At 41.5% G+C, this 20465-nt stretch overlaps 1 protein-coding gene across 1 annotated transcript in view; it reads left to right on the plus strand.

The window, feature by feature from the left end:
• The window catches only part of b3gat2 (beta-1,3-glucuronyltransferase 2 (glucuronosyltransferase S)), a 43554-nt gene continuing 23089 nt past the window's right edge, over nt 1-20465 (plus strand). Inside the window, exon 1 of the mRNA XM_076076998.1 lies at nt 1-534. Coding sequence (XP_075933113.1) covers nt 1-534 — 534 coding nt within the window. The remainder of the gene's footprint in view (nt 535-20465) is intronic.

The following is a 20465-nucleotide window of genomic DNA, read 5'->3' on the forward strand; positions in this document are numbered from 1 at the left end:
ATGAAATCAGTGTTTTTCAGCCGCTTCTTCATCCTGCTGCCCTGGGTCCTCATTGTCATCATCATGATCGATATCGACAGTAAAAGGGCGATCCGTGCTCCGGCAGCCGGCCGGACCGGCAGGGCGCAGCGGGCGGCCCGGACCGGCGCACCAGGGACGGGTGGTACCCAGAACCAGACCGCTCTGCCGGTCATCTACGCCATCACTCCGACTTACACCCGACCGGTGCAGAAAGCGGAGCTGATCCGTCTGGCACACGCCTTCCGCCAGGTGCCCCGGTTCCACTGGATCGTAGTGGAGGACTCGACGACGCGCACGGAGCTGGTGGCGCGCTTCTTGGCCCGGTGCGGCGTGCCGTACACGCACCTGAACGTGTTCACTCCCCGCAGGTTCAAGCGCACCGGGATGCCACGCGCCACCGAACAGAGGAATGTGGCTCTGACATGGCTCCGGCAGCACCGGAGCAAGCGGGACGCCGGGGTGGTTTTCTTCGCGGACGACGACAACACCTACAGCCTGGAGCTGTTTGAGGAGGTAACATATACCCACTAGCGGTGTTATTGTCTATGATGGTCAGTTCTCATCACTTTAACGCTGACCAAGAGCATCATGGCAGGAACAAGGCTTGGCATTTCCCATTAGGCAACCGTGAGGTGGAAACATACACATGGAGTTTATTGCTGTTAAAATACTTCCACATTACATGTAAAAGTCCTATCCTTAAAAATTGAATGTTAACTATTATACTACATATTATGAGTAAAACGAAATGAAATTAAAGCTATAATGTAGCTAACTTCCGAAAGAGAAAATAGAAAAACCTACATTATTTTACAAATCAAAAGTTAAATTCTTCGGTAATAAAAACACGCGTTCTTGCCCACACTTGCTGCTACAACCTGCTCGCTCTGGTGTGACCAGTAGCTCACGGTGGGTACCGTTAGCAACCCTTTATTAGAGATATTACTGTGTGACTGACTGAGACAGTTCTCTGACTTAATGACCATTCTGTCTTGGTGCTACTGTTACACTATGTTTTAGCATTGGCCAGTGTCTGTCTTAAAGTTAACACCTGTGGTCATAGTAGTTTGTTGCCTTTCAGCATGGTAGCCATTAGCCAATAGCCATTAGAATGACCCCTTTCAGAGTCATTATTATATATATATCATTATTTATAACTATATACTATTTTACTATTAACATTGTTATATTGTAGCCAATTTACATGGAGATCATTCTAACTGCTTTATATACTGTGGTGTTGTTTAGTTCAACAGTCAAATAAATTAAAAAGTAGAGTTCTTGATTAAATATACTTTCCACCTGGACGTTAGGTGTTGGAGAGCCCACCACCAAACAGCCCTGAGAAATATCAGAGCCATTCCTGCTCGCCCTGCGGCCCAGGATTTTGTCCCAGAGATTTATTTATTTATGCAATGTGGGGAGACAATAGAGATGGGAGCTACTGTATCTATATATTTAACAGCATGTAGTATTTGAGAACCTTCTAAGAGGGTAAAAGGGTCTATTTCCCCCGTATCTGACTTTGTTGGTACCGTGCTCTAACCATCATGCTGCTCAGGAAAAGTCACTGTTTTGCTATCCCCATATGGCATCATTTCAAAGGAATCCAAACATCAAAATTCAACGCTTCTTCATGTTTATGGGGAGCCCACTGGAGCCTTACTAAAAAACCCTCAGGACGCTCCAGTTTTTTTGAGAATCGCTTGTTTCACCTGAGGGGCCGTTGTTAGCGAAAGATAGTGAAAGCGGTGAAGCTGCATGGACACTTGGTTGAGTGAAGGGCCTAAATGAGTGACAGAAAGAACAGATGAAGAGCAAAAGGGAGAAGCTTGACAGAAAATGAGGAGAGAGATGGGTGGAGGCTGTGCTGGTACTCGGGCCGTTTTGGTTGGGTTGCCAGTTCTTTCAAATCCTTATCTCAGCACCATTGCTGTTCAGTTTTCTATTGATCGGTGTGCCAGTGTGTATGTGTGTGTGTGTGTGTGTGTGTGTGTGTGTGTGTGTGTGTGTGTGTGTGTGTGTGTGTGTGTGTGAGAGATTATTTTGTTGGCTCCAGCTGGCTCACTCTGTGTGTGTGTGTATATACGTGTGTGCGTGTGTGTGTGCGTGTGTGTATATGTCAGTGGTGGGCCGTCAGGGCCAGCAAGGCCTTCTCTGCTGGCCTAAACAGAATCACAAAGTTATAGCTATTTTATAATTTAATATTTTTTCTTAAATACACTACATGTATTATAATTTATAAAAATATTTTTCCCATTATCTTATTTTCTCATTGCACAGCTACTGTCTTCCTCAGTTGCTCTGCTTCCAGTGCAGCTTGTTTTAAGTAGAGCTTTTATCCAATCAGACGTCACCTCTGTGTCTCTAAGAGAGGCCCGAGGCCTGCAGACTCACAAGTGAATCCCTTTGCAGTTTAAGTTAATGGGGACGATATTGTTGATTGTCATAGTGTTCAACCAATCAGATCTTTAGTTTGACATGTTTGACATCTTTGACGTGCCAGAGCCTGCTAGCTGGCCTACAAGTACGTCAGCATTACGTGCAGCTCAGTTTTCAGGTGCAGGTGTGTAGGTGTTCCGCTGCAGGTCTGCTGGATTGATTTGTTGCTCTGTTGTCATATGAATATATGTGACTGGTTCTGGTGAGTTTGTTGTTGTCATTGTGTTAATTATATAGATTTGGACTATATGCATTGTCCGTTAATTACGAAGCATACCGTCATGTGCGGAGTTATTGTTTGTTAAGCTAGTTTAGCCTAGCCTCCTAGAAGTACTCAGCTATTTTTTGTTGTGGTTTTTTTTGTTCCGGTTCAGAGGTCACACAGCCCGTTGTCTCCTACGTGAGCGCAGAAAACATTATATTTCCTACAATTTAAGCTATGGCGCCATCATGAGCTTATTAGGAGATGTTTCAGCTGCAGGACAGCAGTGAAGGCCCAGGTATAAAATGCACGGCCCGCCACTGGTATATGTACGTACGTGTGTGTGTGTATATGTGTTAATGTTTATTAATGTATATGGTGCAACGGATCATCAAACTCGCGGTTCGGAGCATATCATGGATCAGAGTCAAGGTTCGGATAACAGATCAGATCAGCACAATAGAAATAAGGGAGCACATATAACCTTACAGATCCCTGATCACATTGATGATTGATCCATATTGGCAGATACAGACCCCTTTGTTGTTTGATTTTAGCAGCTGGTCAACAAGGCTCCAGACTATTTTATTTTGCCTCCGTCCCAAAATTCATTTCAACAGCTCTGAAGTCTGTAAACCATCCAAAATTCTAAATGTTATACTTTTACTTTGTTATAGTCATTTATCGTGTTTTTTTCTTCATAAAAACACAGAATTTAAATGATAAGTAAATAAATCTTGTCATTAGTAGTTTCAATGATATATTACAATCTGCTTAGAGCTTGTGTAAACAGGTTATAGTTCCCACTCTAATATCTATTCATGTTTTTTGTAAAAACATCTCCTTCAAACACCTATGTTTATTAAAGTTTATCACCAAAACTACATTTTACAAGATTACATTTGAAGACATCATGATAACGTTATAATGTACCCTCGCCCAATACTTATTTTCACTGAACAGAGCCTGAACGCATCATAATGTAACTGAAGGGAACCGTCGTTGTCCTGGTGTATATTTAAACGCAGATTGGTTCATTACAATGTAACATTGTCAGAGATCGGCAACTTGAAAAGCATGAATGCCGATGTCCTGATCGCATATTTTACTGAATATCAGCGGATAACGATCGTCATTAAAACTTTATTTCACACTGTGATGGTTAACATTAAACTGTGTAATTAATCCGCGGCCCACACACGTGGATCGACAGTGGTTCGTTACACCACTAATATTTATATAATGAAATACGTATATATGGGGATACAAACATATCGATTAGCTGTGGTCTTTAAATCTGAGTTTAAAGGCCAGATGATATGCCAGTATCATGCTCGTATATAATACCTCCATGTAACTCAAGTCTTTGTGTGACATTGTTTCTGTCGGGTCACGTACATGGCGGGACGCAGCCTTCCTCCGATACACACCGTGCCCTCGACGTCCAGATCATGAAGAAAGACGAGAAGCGGGAAAACGGTCCTCAAGGTCTCGTGGATGCAGAAACACAAAAGAATGCTTCTCTGATTTCTGATTGCTCACTCTGATTACTGCCATTCAAAGATAGCCGCAGGTCTGAAATTGCTTTTGATTTGCTCCAATAATGAAATGTTCACAATGTAAATAATTTTCTATAAATTAGCACCTAATGATATACTAAAAACGGAATACCTGAGCATTTTGCTGGCCCTTTGCAGGAAAAGATGTTTGCTTTTGCAACATGTTGATTTGAAAAGGCTTTTTCTTCTACTTTAGAAAGCAATCTCCACTCGCGTCTGAAATCTATTCCGCAAATAGCAAGGTAAACCGAGGGTGCATTTACATCACATGTGTTAGATTCACTTTATTTGAGCTCTGCAGCTTTTCTTACTTCTGTTTTTGGTAGGTTTGTTTGGACATGTGAGAACGAAGGCTGAAGACAGGAAACGTACGTTGGATGCCTTCTAGAGGTCTGGTCCATCACGAGAGACGATGTCAATATGAGGGTTCCTTTTCACTATTGATTGATCGGACTATTTTTTTCTCAAATTATTTTTTGATTTATAAAGTGTAAGAAAAAATGCCCATCACAATATCCTAAAAACTAAAGTGAAGTCTGAAATGAACTTGTCACTGTCTAAAACCCAATAATAGTCAGTTTTACATGACAGTTTAAAAGCTGGAAACAGAGAATGTTTTGCATAAATGACTCAAATCGGTTATCACAATAGTTGCAGAATAGTTTTCTTTCCTTCTATTAATTGATATAATATTTAAACGTGTTGGCTCTAAAGGCTTTTAACATCCAAAGTCAGTTTGTCTGGGTTGGTGCTCCGTCCACTCTGCTTAGCCAAAGTTACAGACAAATCTAAATCCAATCAATCAAGATGCAGCAAAGTCCATTTTTTTTGTCCAGGCTGAAGAAATCCAGCTCTAATTAGAATCACATGCTGACTGACACGAGTCGGCTTTTTTTCCCAGAGTAGCGTTCCTGAATGCACCACTTGGGTAAAGATGGTCATTATTGTGAGACCAGTGCGCTGTGGCTGAGTCTACTCTGACACATAGAGCATCTGTTTGATTTGTTGATAGCACACTGTCCTCTCTGCGTCCTCCTGCCTATTTCATTACCCAGCTCCTCTGTGCAGGTAATGGTCTGTCGTAGAGAGATAATAGGCTGTCATACGGCAGTAATAACCCGCAGAAACTGTCTGCAGGCTTTAGACTGATGGCAGTAACTGGGCTTATAGTGGGTGGCAGCTCCATTTTAGAAACTCTTATATCATTTCAAGAAGAAATACTACTGAGTTGACGGTTTTGCAGCTGAAATATTGTTTTGCCGTGAACTCTTTATCATGATTTTTCTTTATAATCAATCCGTTTTTCTCAGGCTCAATACAATATGTGCACAGTAAGAGTTATGAGTCTCTACACTGGCAGTACCCGGATAGCATGACTACACAAAACCCACCGTCTATTTCCCCTGCTCATTCATGATTACAGCAAGCATTACCTCTTCAAACATACATGTGGCACGTGAGTAATGTGTCTCGTCTTTAGATAGATCTTTAGTGTTTCATTTGATATATTATACAGGCTTGGTACTTACATTTCAATTTCTGCAACATTAAATGCATTAGTTTATCATCCAATGGCTGTCTTGAAATATTAAACTTTGACTGCCTATGTTAAACACTATACTTGGAAGTGAATGTAATAGTATGTGTACAACCATAATTTCTTAAAGCTACGGTAAGCTACAGTCGAATTATCTAACTGATAATACACATAATATGTATTTAGACATGTGACATGAGCACAACTTTCGGCGGGTTAAATCCATGTTGATGTAACCACGGAAAAGAAGCACTTTTAATCAATATTCAAACTAATTTTATTATTCTAAACAGGCGGTTGACATCACTGCTCGTACTGATACCTACGATGCGTATATTATCCACAATTGTGAGCCAGAATGTGCAGGGCTGCCTCAAAGGAAGTCCGGTGACGTAATATAAATCCACGTAGGGAGAATGTCCAGGTGGGATAAACAAACGCAGACTTTCACCCAGGAGGCCGCTGTTCGTGTCCTGTGACTCATTTTACTTTTGTTATGTAACCTACATACTCAACTACGAAAGTTACTTGAGAAACATACTTTTTTTTAATCACAAATCACAATCTTTTCCAAAACCTAACCAAGTAGTTTTATTGCTAAATGAGGAGCCCCCGCCGAGACAAAATCAGCCTCATTCCTGACTCCGGGTTGCTGATTACATGAAAGTGGCTACCCTGGCTACAAACTTAGAGTAATGAGCCCCCCCTCCCTCCAAAATAAAAGGAAACACTGGTACGTAGCAAATGTTTAACAAGCCTCCCTGCATTCCCCTTCTCTCAGGTGGAAAGGCGTTTAGCATAAAGAGGTAAAGGGTGTATTCTCTGCTGCCGCACAGTTTGGCATGCTTTATTATGCATGCGACACATTCCGGCTGAGTCGCCTCCTCGCAGTCAATAGAGTGTCAGAAACTGCAAGACTACTCATTTAATGCAGCCCATGCAATTATACCTTGATTGCCTCTTAACACACACTGCTTCCTGTTGGTTTCCCCAAAGTGATTTAGCATTTTTGCCCTCAAGGCGCATTAAGCTGCCATCAGCTCCTTTACTTCAAACCACGTTGACATGTTGTTTAATCTGTCTGAATAATACAAGTTTCTCTATATCACCTTTGAATTTGACTATTTTCTTTTCAAAATTCCAAAAGGTGCTCATGGTTTCTTCCAAAGATGCATTCTCTTGAGGACAGTCAAGCGTGTTAAACAGCATTCAAACCGTCATTGGACAGTAAAAACCCAATTTATACCCAGAATAATGGAATTGTAATGGTTGAAGATTCCCTAAGCCACAGTGAGTGAGGCCTCATTGATGACTTTCAGGTTATTTTAATAGAATATCTCCCTGAGCACAGTGGGAGGACTTCTCCGATGGGAGAAAATAAATGGAGAGAAGATCTTACTTCAGCAGTCCAGCCACAAAAATGTAGCTCCCCGATGCTCAATCACAGTCTTGCTTGCTTCAGTTTATTCACAGTTCAAGGTAGAGTGGGATGCAAATTTGTATGTAGCACTTAATTCAAACTTTTGGTTAGTTACAAATTGGTTCTCATTCTCATAGTTAGGGGTATGATTTCTACCAGTAGTGATAGCATAGCAACCAAGCTCATTTCTTGTTGTTTTTTTTTACGTTCATTATGACAATTTTCGGGGGTGTGGCTTTGGAGGGAGACCTGAAGAGATGGGCCAACTTAGATACTTTCTCTTTAGCTTTAGCGACATTTCGAGCTAATGATGCTAGCTACTTTCATAGGGAAAGAGTTGGCAACACTGGGCTTTTAAATTTGATAACGTTTTGGTAATCTAGCGCACTCTTGCTGGTTTCTCAAGATTACCAACCCGTGCTGTAAAAGATGTCACGTGTGACAAGAAATATGGGCAGCTAGGCATCATTTACTCCTAGTCGCTTCATGCATCTGGGGCAGATCAGATAGCTCTCCGATCTCAAAAAAGCTAAGTGTGAAAGCATCCGAGACCGGAGGAACTGGAGGAGGTTTGAGACGCATTCTAACCAGATGTTAATAAGGTGTAAATTCATTCGCCTCTCCAAGACGTATGTTATCTCCTGTGGATATGTCTGTGGACATGTCCACTCGCTGTCTGATTTCCTGAAGACGTCTACGGTCTGTCTCCTCTGTGATAACAGCAGCCAAAGTCCGGCTCATTAAAGCAACAAGGCACTTACCAAGGAGCTTCAGGTGCATTATCGCCTCCTTCTCGACTGGAGGAGGTCTGACCCTGATTTACATGTAGCCCAGAAAAACACAGAAAGACTGCAATCAGATTTGTGATCTGGCCAAACATGTGGCTAAGCGTAAATGAAAGTGTCTTAAATCTTATGCGATCATTTTGGTTTTAAAACAAACACCCTGAAGAGCAAAGTTATTACCAACTGTCTGCTTGCGTAATAGCCATTTAATTGGAAAATAATGCAATACACTTTTAAAACTTCATTACTAAGTCATTGGAATCACTTTATCTATTTAGAGTTTATTGCAGGTCATTTTAATCTCTGTGGCTTTGCTCCAAGCAAGCAGACAGCCAATCACATGCCTGGCTCCGTCCTATTTGTCTTGATTGATGGACAAAGACTTTATTGAACACTTTGGGTCTCCATCAACACGTCCTCGCTCCCAACCTTGTCAAATACAGACGCTTGGTCAGTGACCTTATGCTTCAAACTGCGACGCTCTAGGTTTCTACGCCAAGCGGAAACCTCCGGTTCTGAAAGTGAAGCCAATGCAAAAGTGTCTTAAACTTGCATTCTCTCTAATTACCATCAGGGGACGACTTCTCTGGTTGCAAAAATAAGTGTTATTGTATGGATCTATGAGTAAATTGCTGTCAGATCTCACCAATTACTTATAGCCAAAGCTACAAACAAATAAAAAACTGCTCTTAAAACTCCTTAAATGGTGGATCTAAGAGCAAAAGTATCTATTGATATATCAAGTCCATTATTTTGCCCCCAACTCTGTCAGTCTCAGGTTTACTTTCAAAATGAACAAGCCCATTATCAACATGGTTCACTAACAAGCAATCAGGAAATTTAAGCAGCGCCTCCCCCTCCTCTTCATTCCTGAAAAGCTGACTCTGGGGATTGAGGGTTTTTCGGCTGACGGCAGCATGGCAGAGCTGTTTGATTCAGCCGCAGCAGCCTGTCAGCCAGGCAACACTTTTCGTCAGACCTTTTTTGAATAATTGAACTCCCCTGGACCTGAGAGCTCCACAGCAGTCACAGCGACTATTTTAGGGAGCAGGTACTTAGGCAAATGCCTCGTGCTCAAGTGTGACTCAGGGACACCTTTCTCGAATGATGCCATCCTGGGTCTAGTAGGGTACATGTATTAACATTACTGTTATTATTAGTTCTGATATAGTTTCATATTGTGTGGAAACCCAGCTGTTCTTAAATGCAGCAAAAAATATTTTACATATTTGTATCAGAAGGCTCAGAATCTTTAACACTATGCTTTACTTTCTTTGATAGATTTATAGGTTCCTCTCATATCGGCATATTCTTTTCAAATGGTCATCATTGGTCCGAAGACACACATCCAGACATTGAGTATACGTTTGATTAAATATTCAAGCGCCAGACTCCAGGCCTGCAGTGAACCATACGCGATGGGAGGGAGGGGGATAAAGGAACCAGAGCGAAATGGGAAATTCAATTCCCTCAAACCCCTATGAGCAATTATCATAATTACATAGTGTAGTGGGCGAAGCGAGGGGGGTTGTAATGTCAGGGAAGTGAAGCAGAAAGGAGACGAACCCCGCCAAGAGAAATTGTCCGTGGTCGGGTCGGCGGAAGGATAAGGATGGGGAGAGAAGAAGGTGACGGAAAGGTGGAAGGCTTTTAAGGGCCAGTGTGAAGGTAAAAAGGCGTTTTGCACCGGCTCTCTGCTTATTTCCTGAATTTGCAGTTTGACTACACACCCTCTCTATACTCTCTACTCCCTTATCAAATCCCTCGTTCTTTTGCCTCGAGTCTTTTTCCGTCTGTCTGTCTGCCCTTCAATTTTCTCGACAACCGTTCATCCAATCGACTTCACACTTGGCGGGTGTGTTGCTGAGAACCTAAGGAAGTGCAGTGTCCCGTGCGAGCTCTACAAAACTACCGGACAAATGTATTAGTAGCATGTTTTATACACCCTGTGAAGTTTATTGAGAGATTATCCCGTTTAACTGAGATACTGGAGATCTAGAAGGGCGGCTTTGGCGTAGAGGTAGATCGGAAGATCCTTCAGCCCGAATGTCATGAATGTCCTTGGGCAAGACTCTGAACCCCAAATTGCCGTTGGTGTATGAATGGGTGTGAATATGACAGTTAGTACTGATGGACGGGTGGGCACCTTTCACGGTAGACCCTGCCATCAGTGTATCAATGTGTGTGAATGGGTGGATGCTGAGATGTAGTAAAAAGTGCTTTGAGTGGTCTGAAGACTAGAAAAGGAGCTGTACAAATGCAAGATCATTACCATATTTATTAGTAATTTTCTCGACAACCGTTCACCCGATCGACTTCACACTTTGGTGGTAATGCGAAGGACCCAAGGCAGCGCAGTGTCGAGTGTGAAGTTGTTTGGATGAACGGCTCTCAAGGCCAAGCAATCGGCCCACTCCGAACAGGCCTTTCTTTGAACGGGCGCTGCACTAGTTTATGTTAAAAAAAGAAGCTGACATTTGTTGAACGTGTGAAGTGAAAATACAATCGCCACATTTTGTTACCAGGGCCTGTGACGGCCTTGCCAACCTTGACCAAGGCCATGTGACAAAACTGTGTTCTCAGGTTTCCCAATGTCCTTACAGCTTGTTAAATCCACGAAGGAGGTTCTATAATTGTTTTGAAAATGTAATTTTCCTTATGAAGGTTGGTAGGTAGGAACAACTGATGAGATTAAATATGGAGTACTGGTTGTCATGGGATTGATTATGAATTTGGTTGTCGCAATGGTGGTTTGTGATCTCCTTTTGGTTGGGGAATCTATCTACTATTTCAACATATTGATTATTGGCTATTAACCTGGATTTAAGGTGTGCCAAATTAGAAGGAGCTATAAAACAAATATTGTCATATTTTGGGAAATATGCTTATTTTCTCTCTCTCCAAGTGAGCTGAACAATATCAATCTCATGTAACATGGAGCCGAGGCAGTGCTGCCTGGTCTACAACAATGACTATGTCTATATGAAAATCAATTTGGACAGTCATAGTTTAGGTGTCTTTTTTTTTCTTCATAATGGTGAAATGTTGTCAGGGGAAAATGAACCCTCGATCTGCCATTAATGGTGCAATCATTGCCACCCACTCACAACCTCTTAAAAAGCTCTTTGTGATTATTGCCCTGCTTTCCTTTGATTTGGTTTAAATGTCAAACCGTTTTGTTTGGCATGGTTATCTTTATGTTTTGTCTGGTATGGTTTGAGGTACACGCTACCTTTAGTCTACAATAATTGCTTAGACACACCTGAAGTAGTGGAACCCATTGCAGTCAGCATTGCGAACCTATAGATGGACTGGGAACTCCGGGATGTACACTCAGTTGCCAGTTTATTAGGTACACCAAGGCACACCAAACAGTCTAATACAACGGTTGATAAATCCTGACTTCATTAACATTATGCTGTTCAGTTTTGTTGAAAAACTACATCTCTCAAGCCTTCTTTAGACAATGTATCTTCTTTCTTAACTCGATGACTCCTCACTATAGCGTAATATTCTAAGATGAGCAACACGAGGAACGTCTTTCTGTTAGTAGTCACTTCAAAATGATTTTCTGAATGTCTCCTCATTGCCCCTTGTTAAAAGTAATTAACGCACCGCTGCCACTAGGGTAACGTAACTTTACACCATGCGTCTATGTTGTTATTCCGCCGTCTTATTTTTTTCTGTTAACTTTAACGGCCGTGTCAGGCTGTTACTTTGCTTAGTCTGTATTACTTTAAGCCGTTTTGTCACTACAAAACGGCTTAAAGTAATACAGACTAAGCAAAGTAACAGCCTGTAAATCTTTTCAATTATTGACCTTTCCCCACTCCAATTCAAAAATACATTCGATTATCTTAACTGCATATTGCTCGTGCGATGGAGTGAATCCATGTCATCGCCATGTTAAGGTTTAGGTTGAGTCCTTAAGTAAAACTAATTCTCCAGGTCAGGTAAAGGTTCTATGACGTACAGTTGTTAAATTAATCTGTGTCACAACAATGCTCCTGAAGTTGAGGTCCAGCATTTTTCTCATCAGTCATCAGGTCTATTATGTTGTTACATTTGCTTGCTTTTAAGAGATGATTGAATAAAATATTAATCAGACAAGTTTTTGATATTCAGTTTGGGTAAATTCATTGTTATATTAATTGGGTAATTAATAAGGGCCAGTGTAATGTATAGAATAATCTATAAATGAGTCATTGAATAGACAAATCAAATAAATAGCCGTTAGATAAATAAATGATCATTAGGCGCAGCCCTATAAGAAAGCAAAGAAATGTACTTCCCACAATGTTGAACTATTTTTTTGATGCACCACATAATACAAGCAGTCATGGTAAGGAAGGGAATAGTCATGTATGACTGGAAATAAACCAGCTTGAGCCTAAATCTTTGCTTTGAGATCTAGGCTTACAACACCGCTGGAGGTTTTACATGAATATTTCAGTTTGTGCACAAAACCACATTGTTGTACAGTATAAATACTACGATTCATGTACAGTACATGCAAACATACAGCTAGTTCTACTGTTGGAGAGAAACACTGGGACATTATATGTACAGGTTTATACACATGCATACACAAACACACACACACACACACACACCTTCATCTCTTTAATTTCTTCCCCCCCATAAAGCATTCAACCCGCACACACATCATGCTCTACTGCATCACAGTTTCAGAGCCTATCCCCGGCCTCTGTAATTCGATTCATTCATTCTCTCCCAGCTCGTTTCTTCCCTCCCTTCCTCTGATTGCCTCCGCCATGCATATTAATAACACACAGATAAAAAATACGCTTGATTAAAATCACACCCAGTCCAGCCACCCGAAACACTCGTCCCGGCCTGCGAACAACACAATGACGGCTCTTTCTTCGGGGCAGGAGGCAGGAAAAGAGAACATCCATAATGGATTTGATATACTCCATCGTTAAGAGTCTCTTTGTGTGTACACACACGACTCTCCCCTCACCTATGTGTTTGCAGGGGAGGGAGTCAGAGTTGATTACCCGACCGCGGCCTCAGCACTCCCAGACAGAGCGCCCTGGCTGCGAGTCAGATGAAATGTGATTCCTCTCAGCACTGTATTTTTTCACCCCCAGCTTTTCTTTTTGTTTGCTTGTAAATGGCGCACGTTTACTCACTGAGCTGCCGGCGCTGTAATTTGTCAGGACAAAGCTGCTCCAGAAAGTCTTTGGCGAGATGAATTCAAGATGAATTATTTGTTATCTCAGTGCAGTGTCCGCCCTCCAGTAAAGATATCCATATTGATAATGAGACAGGAGCGTTTTTGTAACGCGTGGCCGCGTCAGCCGGTGGCTCCGGCGGTACAGACCGAACTGATGCACAGTACGGAAGAAAGGCCTTCACAGGTTCATCAGCATGTGAAGCTCCTGTTGCCAGCAGGTCTTAGATAGGGCTGGGCAATAGTTCAATATGGCCAATATCTCCTTTCAATGGAATCATATTGTGATTAAATCATATATCGAGATATCGCGATACACAAGTTACAACAAGTATGAATCGATAATAACAGGCATAACTCAAATCTCTCCGAAAATCTGATCATTTTGCACTATACGGTTCTTAATTAAATGAGAAAAATACTAATGATTATCATTTGTCAAGTATTTAATTCACACAAGAGTACACTAAACCAAGTGTTTATTTCATATAGACTATTTATTTAATTAATGAATTACTAGAAAACATGCTATATACCAGTGGTCCCCAAACTAAGGCCTCCACATTTGGCCCGGCCCCCTGAACAATACCAGAGACGCATTATGATTTTTTTTCAGTCTGGCCATGCAAATCCTAGACTAGCCCCTGTCAAATAGAACGGAATAATGGCGAAAAGGTTAGGTAAGAGAAAAATTGATTCAGAATGCAGGGTATTTAACCTGCAGTGGTCAAACGATTATTTTTTTGTTCAATGCAAAGAAAAGGCTGTTTGTCTCATCTGTCAAGAGGCGGTGGCGGTATTCAAAGAATACAATCTGCGCCGACACTATGAATCCCGTCACAAAGACAAGTATGATAACTTGCAAGGCCAAATGCGAGCAGACAAACTCTCAAAGCTAAAAAGTGGACTGTTAGCTCAGCAGAATACATTTGTACGCCAAGCTCAGCTGAACCAGTCATCCGTTCGGGCCAGCTTTCGGGTTGCTCAACTGATAGCAAGCAGCGGTAAACCTTTCACTGATGGAGAGTTTGTCAAGAAATGTTTGAATGCTGTCGCGGAAGAGGTGTGTCCCGAGAAGAAAGATGTCTTTAATGCCGTGAGTCTGTCGGCGCGTACAATCACCAGACGCATTGAAGAAATCGGGGGTAATGTATATGCCCAGCCTTGTGGTTTTCACAGGGAAGTTGATGAGAGAGAGCTGCAAACAGCGGTGTCTACAAGCCTACTGGAACCTACAAAAGGATTATAAGGAAGGAACACAATAACTTTGAGAGACTGCTCATATGAGTCATTTGAGTAAGAGATTCTGCTCTGACAACTAAGCTAAACTTTTACCTGTTAAGATTGTGCACGGCACAACAGAAAGTTAATGTTCAATGGACTTTTTTTCTGTGAAAAACCCAGAGAGGGTTATTTGGTTATTATTTATTTCATAAATAGTGTTATTATATATTTCCCGACTTTATTTTTTCTGTGAAGAACCCAGAGAGGGTTATTTGGTTATTATTTATTTCACAAATAGTGTTATTTATTTCCTGACTTTTTTCTGTGAAGATCCCGGAAAGGGTTATTAATATTTGGTTATGTGTGGCTTTCTGGAAAACAATAAATGTTTACATTTAGGCACCCCTGCAATCGTCACACTTTTTCTGTTACAAACTGACCCCGGCCCCCATCAGAGAAGGGAAAAGTTATGTGGCCCTCACAGGAAAAAGTTTGGGGACCCCTGCTATATACTGTATGTTCAGATATATATCGTTATCGAGATATGAAATGACCGATATCATGATAGAAGATTTTGGCCATATCGCCCATAAATGTCCAGCCTTCGACTCATAGATTTCCATACTGTAGGTGTGCTTGATCAAAAGTTGTGAACTCCTTCAACATTCTTTGTTAGACAAAAAAACCTCCTCCTCCAGTTCACCTTTTTGCTTTTTTTGAAATGCTCCATCTCGTTTCTGTCTCTCAGCACCAACACTGAAGACAGATGATGGAGAGACAAACATACAGTGTTTGTGATCATGGAGGACACCAAGAGACACAGAGGAGGTCTTTGGCCTCCAGGTCCTTCCACTGCTTGTCTTTGGGCTCACTTGTAAGTTGCTCAACATCTGATCCAAACTATATGATGTCATTTGGTAGACATTTTTTCACAGCAGACTTTTTGGCTCGTCTTAGCATGAAAAACAACTACTTTCCCTTTAGCTGAGCTAGTTCCGCGCTCACTAGCCCCGTTCAGCATTAACGTGCGTCTCAGGTGATGTACGATCACAAGTGGACAGCTCTAAATTTGTGATGGGATTTAACTTCCCCGCTCGATATGCAAATAGACACGTACATCATTTTCCATTTGCAAAGACCAAATGCGTTATTGTTTTTAACCCGAGGCCTTATTGCACTTCCCCAGCCTAGTCTGTCGGAAATTAAAAGAAGAAGAAGAAGAAATGCAGACAGGGGCCCAATCCCAATCTTCACTCTTACTTTGAGGCGCGCTCCCGCAAAGTCCGTGAGGGTTTAGTTCTGTCCCACTGTCACATCATCAGTGTTTGAGGGCTCTCTCGCAGACATTTTGAGCTCTTTATGAACCCTTTCCGTAAGTTAGCATCAAATGCAGACTTTGCCGAAGGGAATTACCCACAATTCATTGCAATGTGACGTTAAACACGGGGTTACCAGTGGAAGCATGGAAAAGGTAAACAAAAAGGACGGCTCACATGTCTTCAGCCTGTCATATTAAATTTACACATGAAAATCAGAGGATATTTATTTATTTATTCATCAAATATTTTATTTTGTCATTGAAGCCGTTTTGACAAAAAACAAGTAAATAGATTATATGAAATCACTTGCCAGGAAGACATTCAACTCAGGGAGTACAAAGTATAAAATAAATACCCACAATTATACATCATATTTTTTGTCATTTTCATGGTAACGTGATATGTTGCAGCAAAGTGCTGTCCCATTCCTATTTACACCATCTCAAGCCCTCACAGCCTCTCACACTCAACCACTTACCAGGTGACATCAGTAAGTCCTTGAGGGTTCAGGGTTTGGGGCTTTAGGGGGGACATTGGGATTGGGTCAGGGTCTATTCCCTGGCATGTTTGTGGCAAACCAAATCAGTGTGTGTTGTGATGTTTGACACACTTGTAATATATATGAGAAATAACCTGCCTTAATCCATATTGTTGGCGTTTAGCTTTTTTCAAAAATATTTTCACTGCCGTCTAAATCTGTGTCTGTGCTAACAGTGTTAACAGGACGGTCTAGCAGCAATCTAACAGCACCATAAATCACATTTATATAACCACAGTAGGGGTGTAACAACATTGGGTTCGGTATGCGACATCCTTTCAGTATGTCCTGTGACCCAAACAGCTGTTTATTTCTACTACTCGCACACGTAATTCCGAAGCTCGAGTTGACCCGTAAAGCTTTGGCCGAGTGAGTCGGGATAACTAAACTATTTGTCAACACTGAAGTGTTGAAGTCGGGTTTATCTGCCCATACACTTCAAACATTTCATTCACGACGGCGTCACCAGAATGTGCCGATTAGCAGAATGAAACAAAAACGGACTGGATGGCGAGTCCTTCCCTCCGCAGCGTTCAGGCAGCCTCCGACTGCAGATGCAGACCAGAGTAACTAATGCTACAGAGGATCACTGCATATTTTCCACCACAACTGATCGTGGACAATACAGTTTTAAAGCATATGGTTAAAGTGCATGAGCCCTGCTACAATGAAAATATGTCATGTGTGTTTTAGTGACCCCAAAACCAATATACATATCAAACCGTGAATTTTGTGTGCCGTTACACAAACAGCAACACAAAATCAGATGTATGCTTCTTGCATATTGTAACTTTTTTTTTTGTTGATATGCTACAGCAATAGCCAGAGAAAAAGAAAACGACAGAATTTAGCTCAAAATTCATAAAAGGCGTTGCATAGTTGAATATCGTTCTGGTATCGTGGACACGTGCGGACTATTAACACGGCCAACCAATATCCTGTTGAACGGCAGTCTTGTCATACGTTGTCCCATGCCAAATCAAGGGTCTAAGGAATCGCCGTGTTGTAGGTAGACATGATTGGAAAGCTATTTAAGGCAGTGTTGTGATTTGTACGGAGGTTGTATTGGAGTTTTTCTTGCAGTCTTCTTGGAACCCAAGGACTCTTAGCATTTGTGATTTTGGGCTAAATAGATAAAACTGACTAGACATGAAACTCGTGAAAAAGTAACACACCCTAAAAATGTAGTTTTTGTGTATAACATGCCAATAGAAAGTAGCAAAATGCAACTGGGTTATTACTATTCAAATAATACCAAACTGAGACTTGACACACAGGGCTGAAGTGCCTGCTGCTGCTTAGAGAGAACTCCATCACACTGAATGCTCAAGTCACGTATGAGATCCCCAGTCAGTGCTTAACATGTGAAACTCTATTGATCTCCAATAAGGAAAGGGTTCGCTTTGCACAAGAAACCAATGAACTAAGACTGTTATCTTCGGCTTTAAACGGTGCAGCTGCTTCCCAGACGATGAAAAAGAGGCCGAATGTGGGCACCCGGAGAATTTGATGAAAGTTTTTTTATACCCCAAGGAGAGATTCATGTGGACTAGAGAAAAATAATCCCCGGAAAATCACACTGTGTGCCCTCTCAGTCACCAGCCTTTACTATTTTTCCTTCTCCAGTTCGGTCCCTGCGGGGAAGCTGCAGAGTTAGATTTTGATGACAAACTGATCACAGGGTGAGCTCCGTGGTTTCTTTGAGAGTTGTCTGCGCTCTCAGATGTGGACTTGATTACTGTGGACCTTGACCTTGACACAATACAAGACTGAGATCAGGTATGGCAGCAGGCTGTCACACATATCATTCTTCCAGCGAAGACATTTCTGGCAACATTCACTAATATTTCTTTTTTAAAGAATCTACTATATTTTCATAAAATGTTGTTCCTTTTGAACCCTTTCTTTCTACAACTATATCTTTGTGTTGCTATTTGCTGTGATGAACACACTGTATTGATTTCATAGAGCTACATCACAGACTAAAAAGATGGGGTTTGTGCTTTCCTTCCTACTGTAACAACTATTTGTACGATGCTTTAAAAATATACTGTAGATTTTTTTTTCTCAACGTCCAGTGAGAAATAAGCATTAAAACTCACACACACTTTTCCTAAAATAGAAGCGTCTCTGTGCATTCGAGGTTTCATCGATTTTGTTTTCTCTGACTCAGATTTGTTGCAGGGTTTCAAACTCTGCTGCTGAAATTCTGTCGACCTAAATAGAACTTTTTCTGAGATCTCCCAGGGAGAACTCAGAGTGGGAGTAGCTGTTCTGAAATTGGGTTAAAACGTGAGATCATAGTAAAATCGATGAATAAAAGACTGAGCCCCTGGTTTACTCGTGAATTGGCAGTAAAGAAAACCTGGGCAACAGCCAAAAGCAGAGGAACCAACTCACCGGTTAGTATTTAGGGATGAATGCACAGCTGCAGTCAGAGCTGCCAAGTCAGGATCCTACTCGCTCATCCTCACAAGTCCCCACCCAGAGCAGCTACTTTCTGGAGGGCACATCCAATCATTCTAAAGCCTGAATTAAATCTGTTCATCATTAATTCAGAATCTCCTGTGATCAGCTTTCAACAGATACGGTGCTGCTGCTTGAGGGCGATTCCACCAACAGCTCTTTGTTTAACCTTTGCTGGTGATGTACTCACTGTAACTACAAGTCTATCTAAAGCAGTCATAGCAGAGCATAACCTCTCCATTACGTACCATAATTTGTAGAAGTAAATAAAACAATAATGAGACATTTAACCACCCAAATTAATAATCATTTCAATTTCCAAAGCTGTCAATAAAGTTCCAGAATTGTGTTTGTATCCCATTCAATTTATATATGTGTTAAACTTTTTAGGAATTGCTACCTGGATTATGTTCAGTGGAAACATTATTTTTCCAGTGAATGAAGTAGGGTTTTCTTTACGACCAAGTTATGCAAAAATCTAGATTTTTAGTAACTTGTTAATGATGTAAACTCACCGTGTGTTGTGGTTCAAGTAGCTGTTAACTTTTTCAATGTTAAAACAAGGTCTCAGATTTTTGAAAGTCGTTAGCGTCTGCACTCCGACGTATTTCACGGTGAAACAGATTATTTGAGCGATGTCGCGTTACAAGAGGAATACGATGCGGTGCTGGTTCCACACACACACACCTCCCTCACTTGTTGTTGGATCAGGAGGAGGACGAGGGAGAGATTAAAGGGAGACTTCTGACGATTTTCAAACTGCAGATGGATGGCTCACGGCCTCCCACCATGCCGCCAATGCCCGACTAAACTGAATTATTTGCCCCATCAGCTCGCTGGGAGGATGATGGGAGGATGTTTGTATTTCCGATATCTAATTCAAGAGAATCTGCCGTCAAGCTATTAAAGTAGAGAAACAAAGGGCACCCTTATGAAGAGTTTTGGTGTTTTGTGAGGAAAAGGCTAAAAAGTGCTACGACGCTGGCAGGGGTTGATTACTGAGCCCATTGATGCTGTTTTTTTACCGTGTGGCTGAGTCTATTAAATAACCCGTGGCTAAATGAAACTATCCTTTAATGCAATGCAACACACTCCTATTAACTTTAAATTGGTGCTTAATGCAAATAGAAGAACGGTCATGCTTGTTGAAGCAACTTTCCTCTGCTGCCTCCACTTTTACATTCAGTTCTTCGGTTCATTACTGGAGATAATTACAATACTCATTACTGCACGCACATGTAATAACCATTGGTATGCATTTTGTCTAAAAAGCTCTGATTTATAGACTGCTTTTACTGTTTATAATGGAGTAATTTGCTGATCCATGTAAAAATCTGATTTAAACTTCAGACTATTCTCACTAATGGACCCCTACCTGCCTGTAACTGCTTTGAAGCAGTGTTATTTGACACATTATTTGATTTATTTTTCATTGTACCCGCCAACAGGGCATCGCTGTGTAACAGCATGTATGCTCAGTCAACCTAAATAAAGGCATAACTAGAAGTTTGTGTCGCAAAAATCTTTTCCTGTGCCAGCAGGAAACCTGCAGATGGTGGCACCGAAAAAACAAAAACCAGCATGTGCGAAGCAGTTCGCCACCGAGCAGAACCATGTACCATCTGTCGAAACCCTGTCACCCCACCGCTTTTGTTTGGCTCCCAGCAAACATTGTGACATTGAGTTGTTGTTGATGAGATGGCTGCGCGGAGAAGGAAAATTTGAAGCAACGTCTGTTGTCGGTTGCGACTTGCA

The sequence above is a fragment of the Anarhichas minor genome, unplaced genomic scaffold (genome assembly GCF_050575085.1).
Source record: "Anarhichas minor isolate MPS153535 unplaced genomic scaffold, ASM5057508v1 ptg000058l, whole genome shotgun sequence".
In the NCBI taxonomy this organism is placed as follows: domain Eukaryota; kingdom Metazoa; phylum Chordata; class Actinopteri; order Perciformes; family Anarhichadidae; genus Anarhichas; species Anarhichas minor.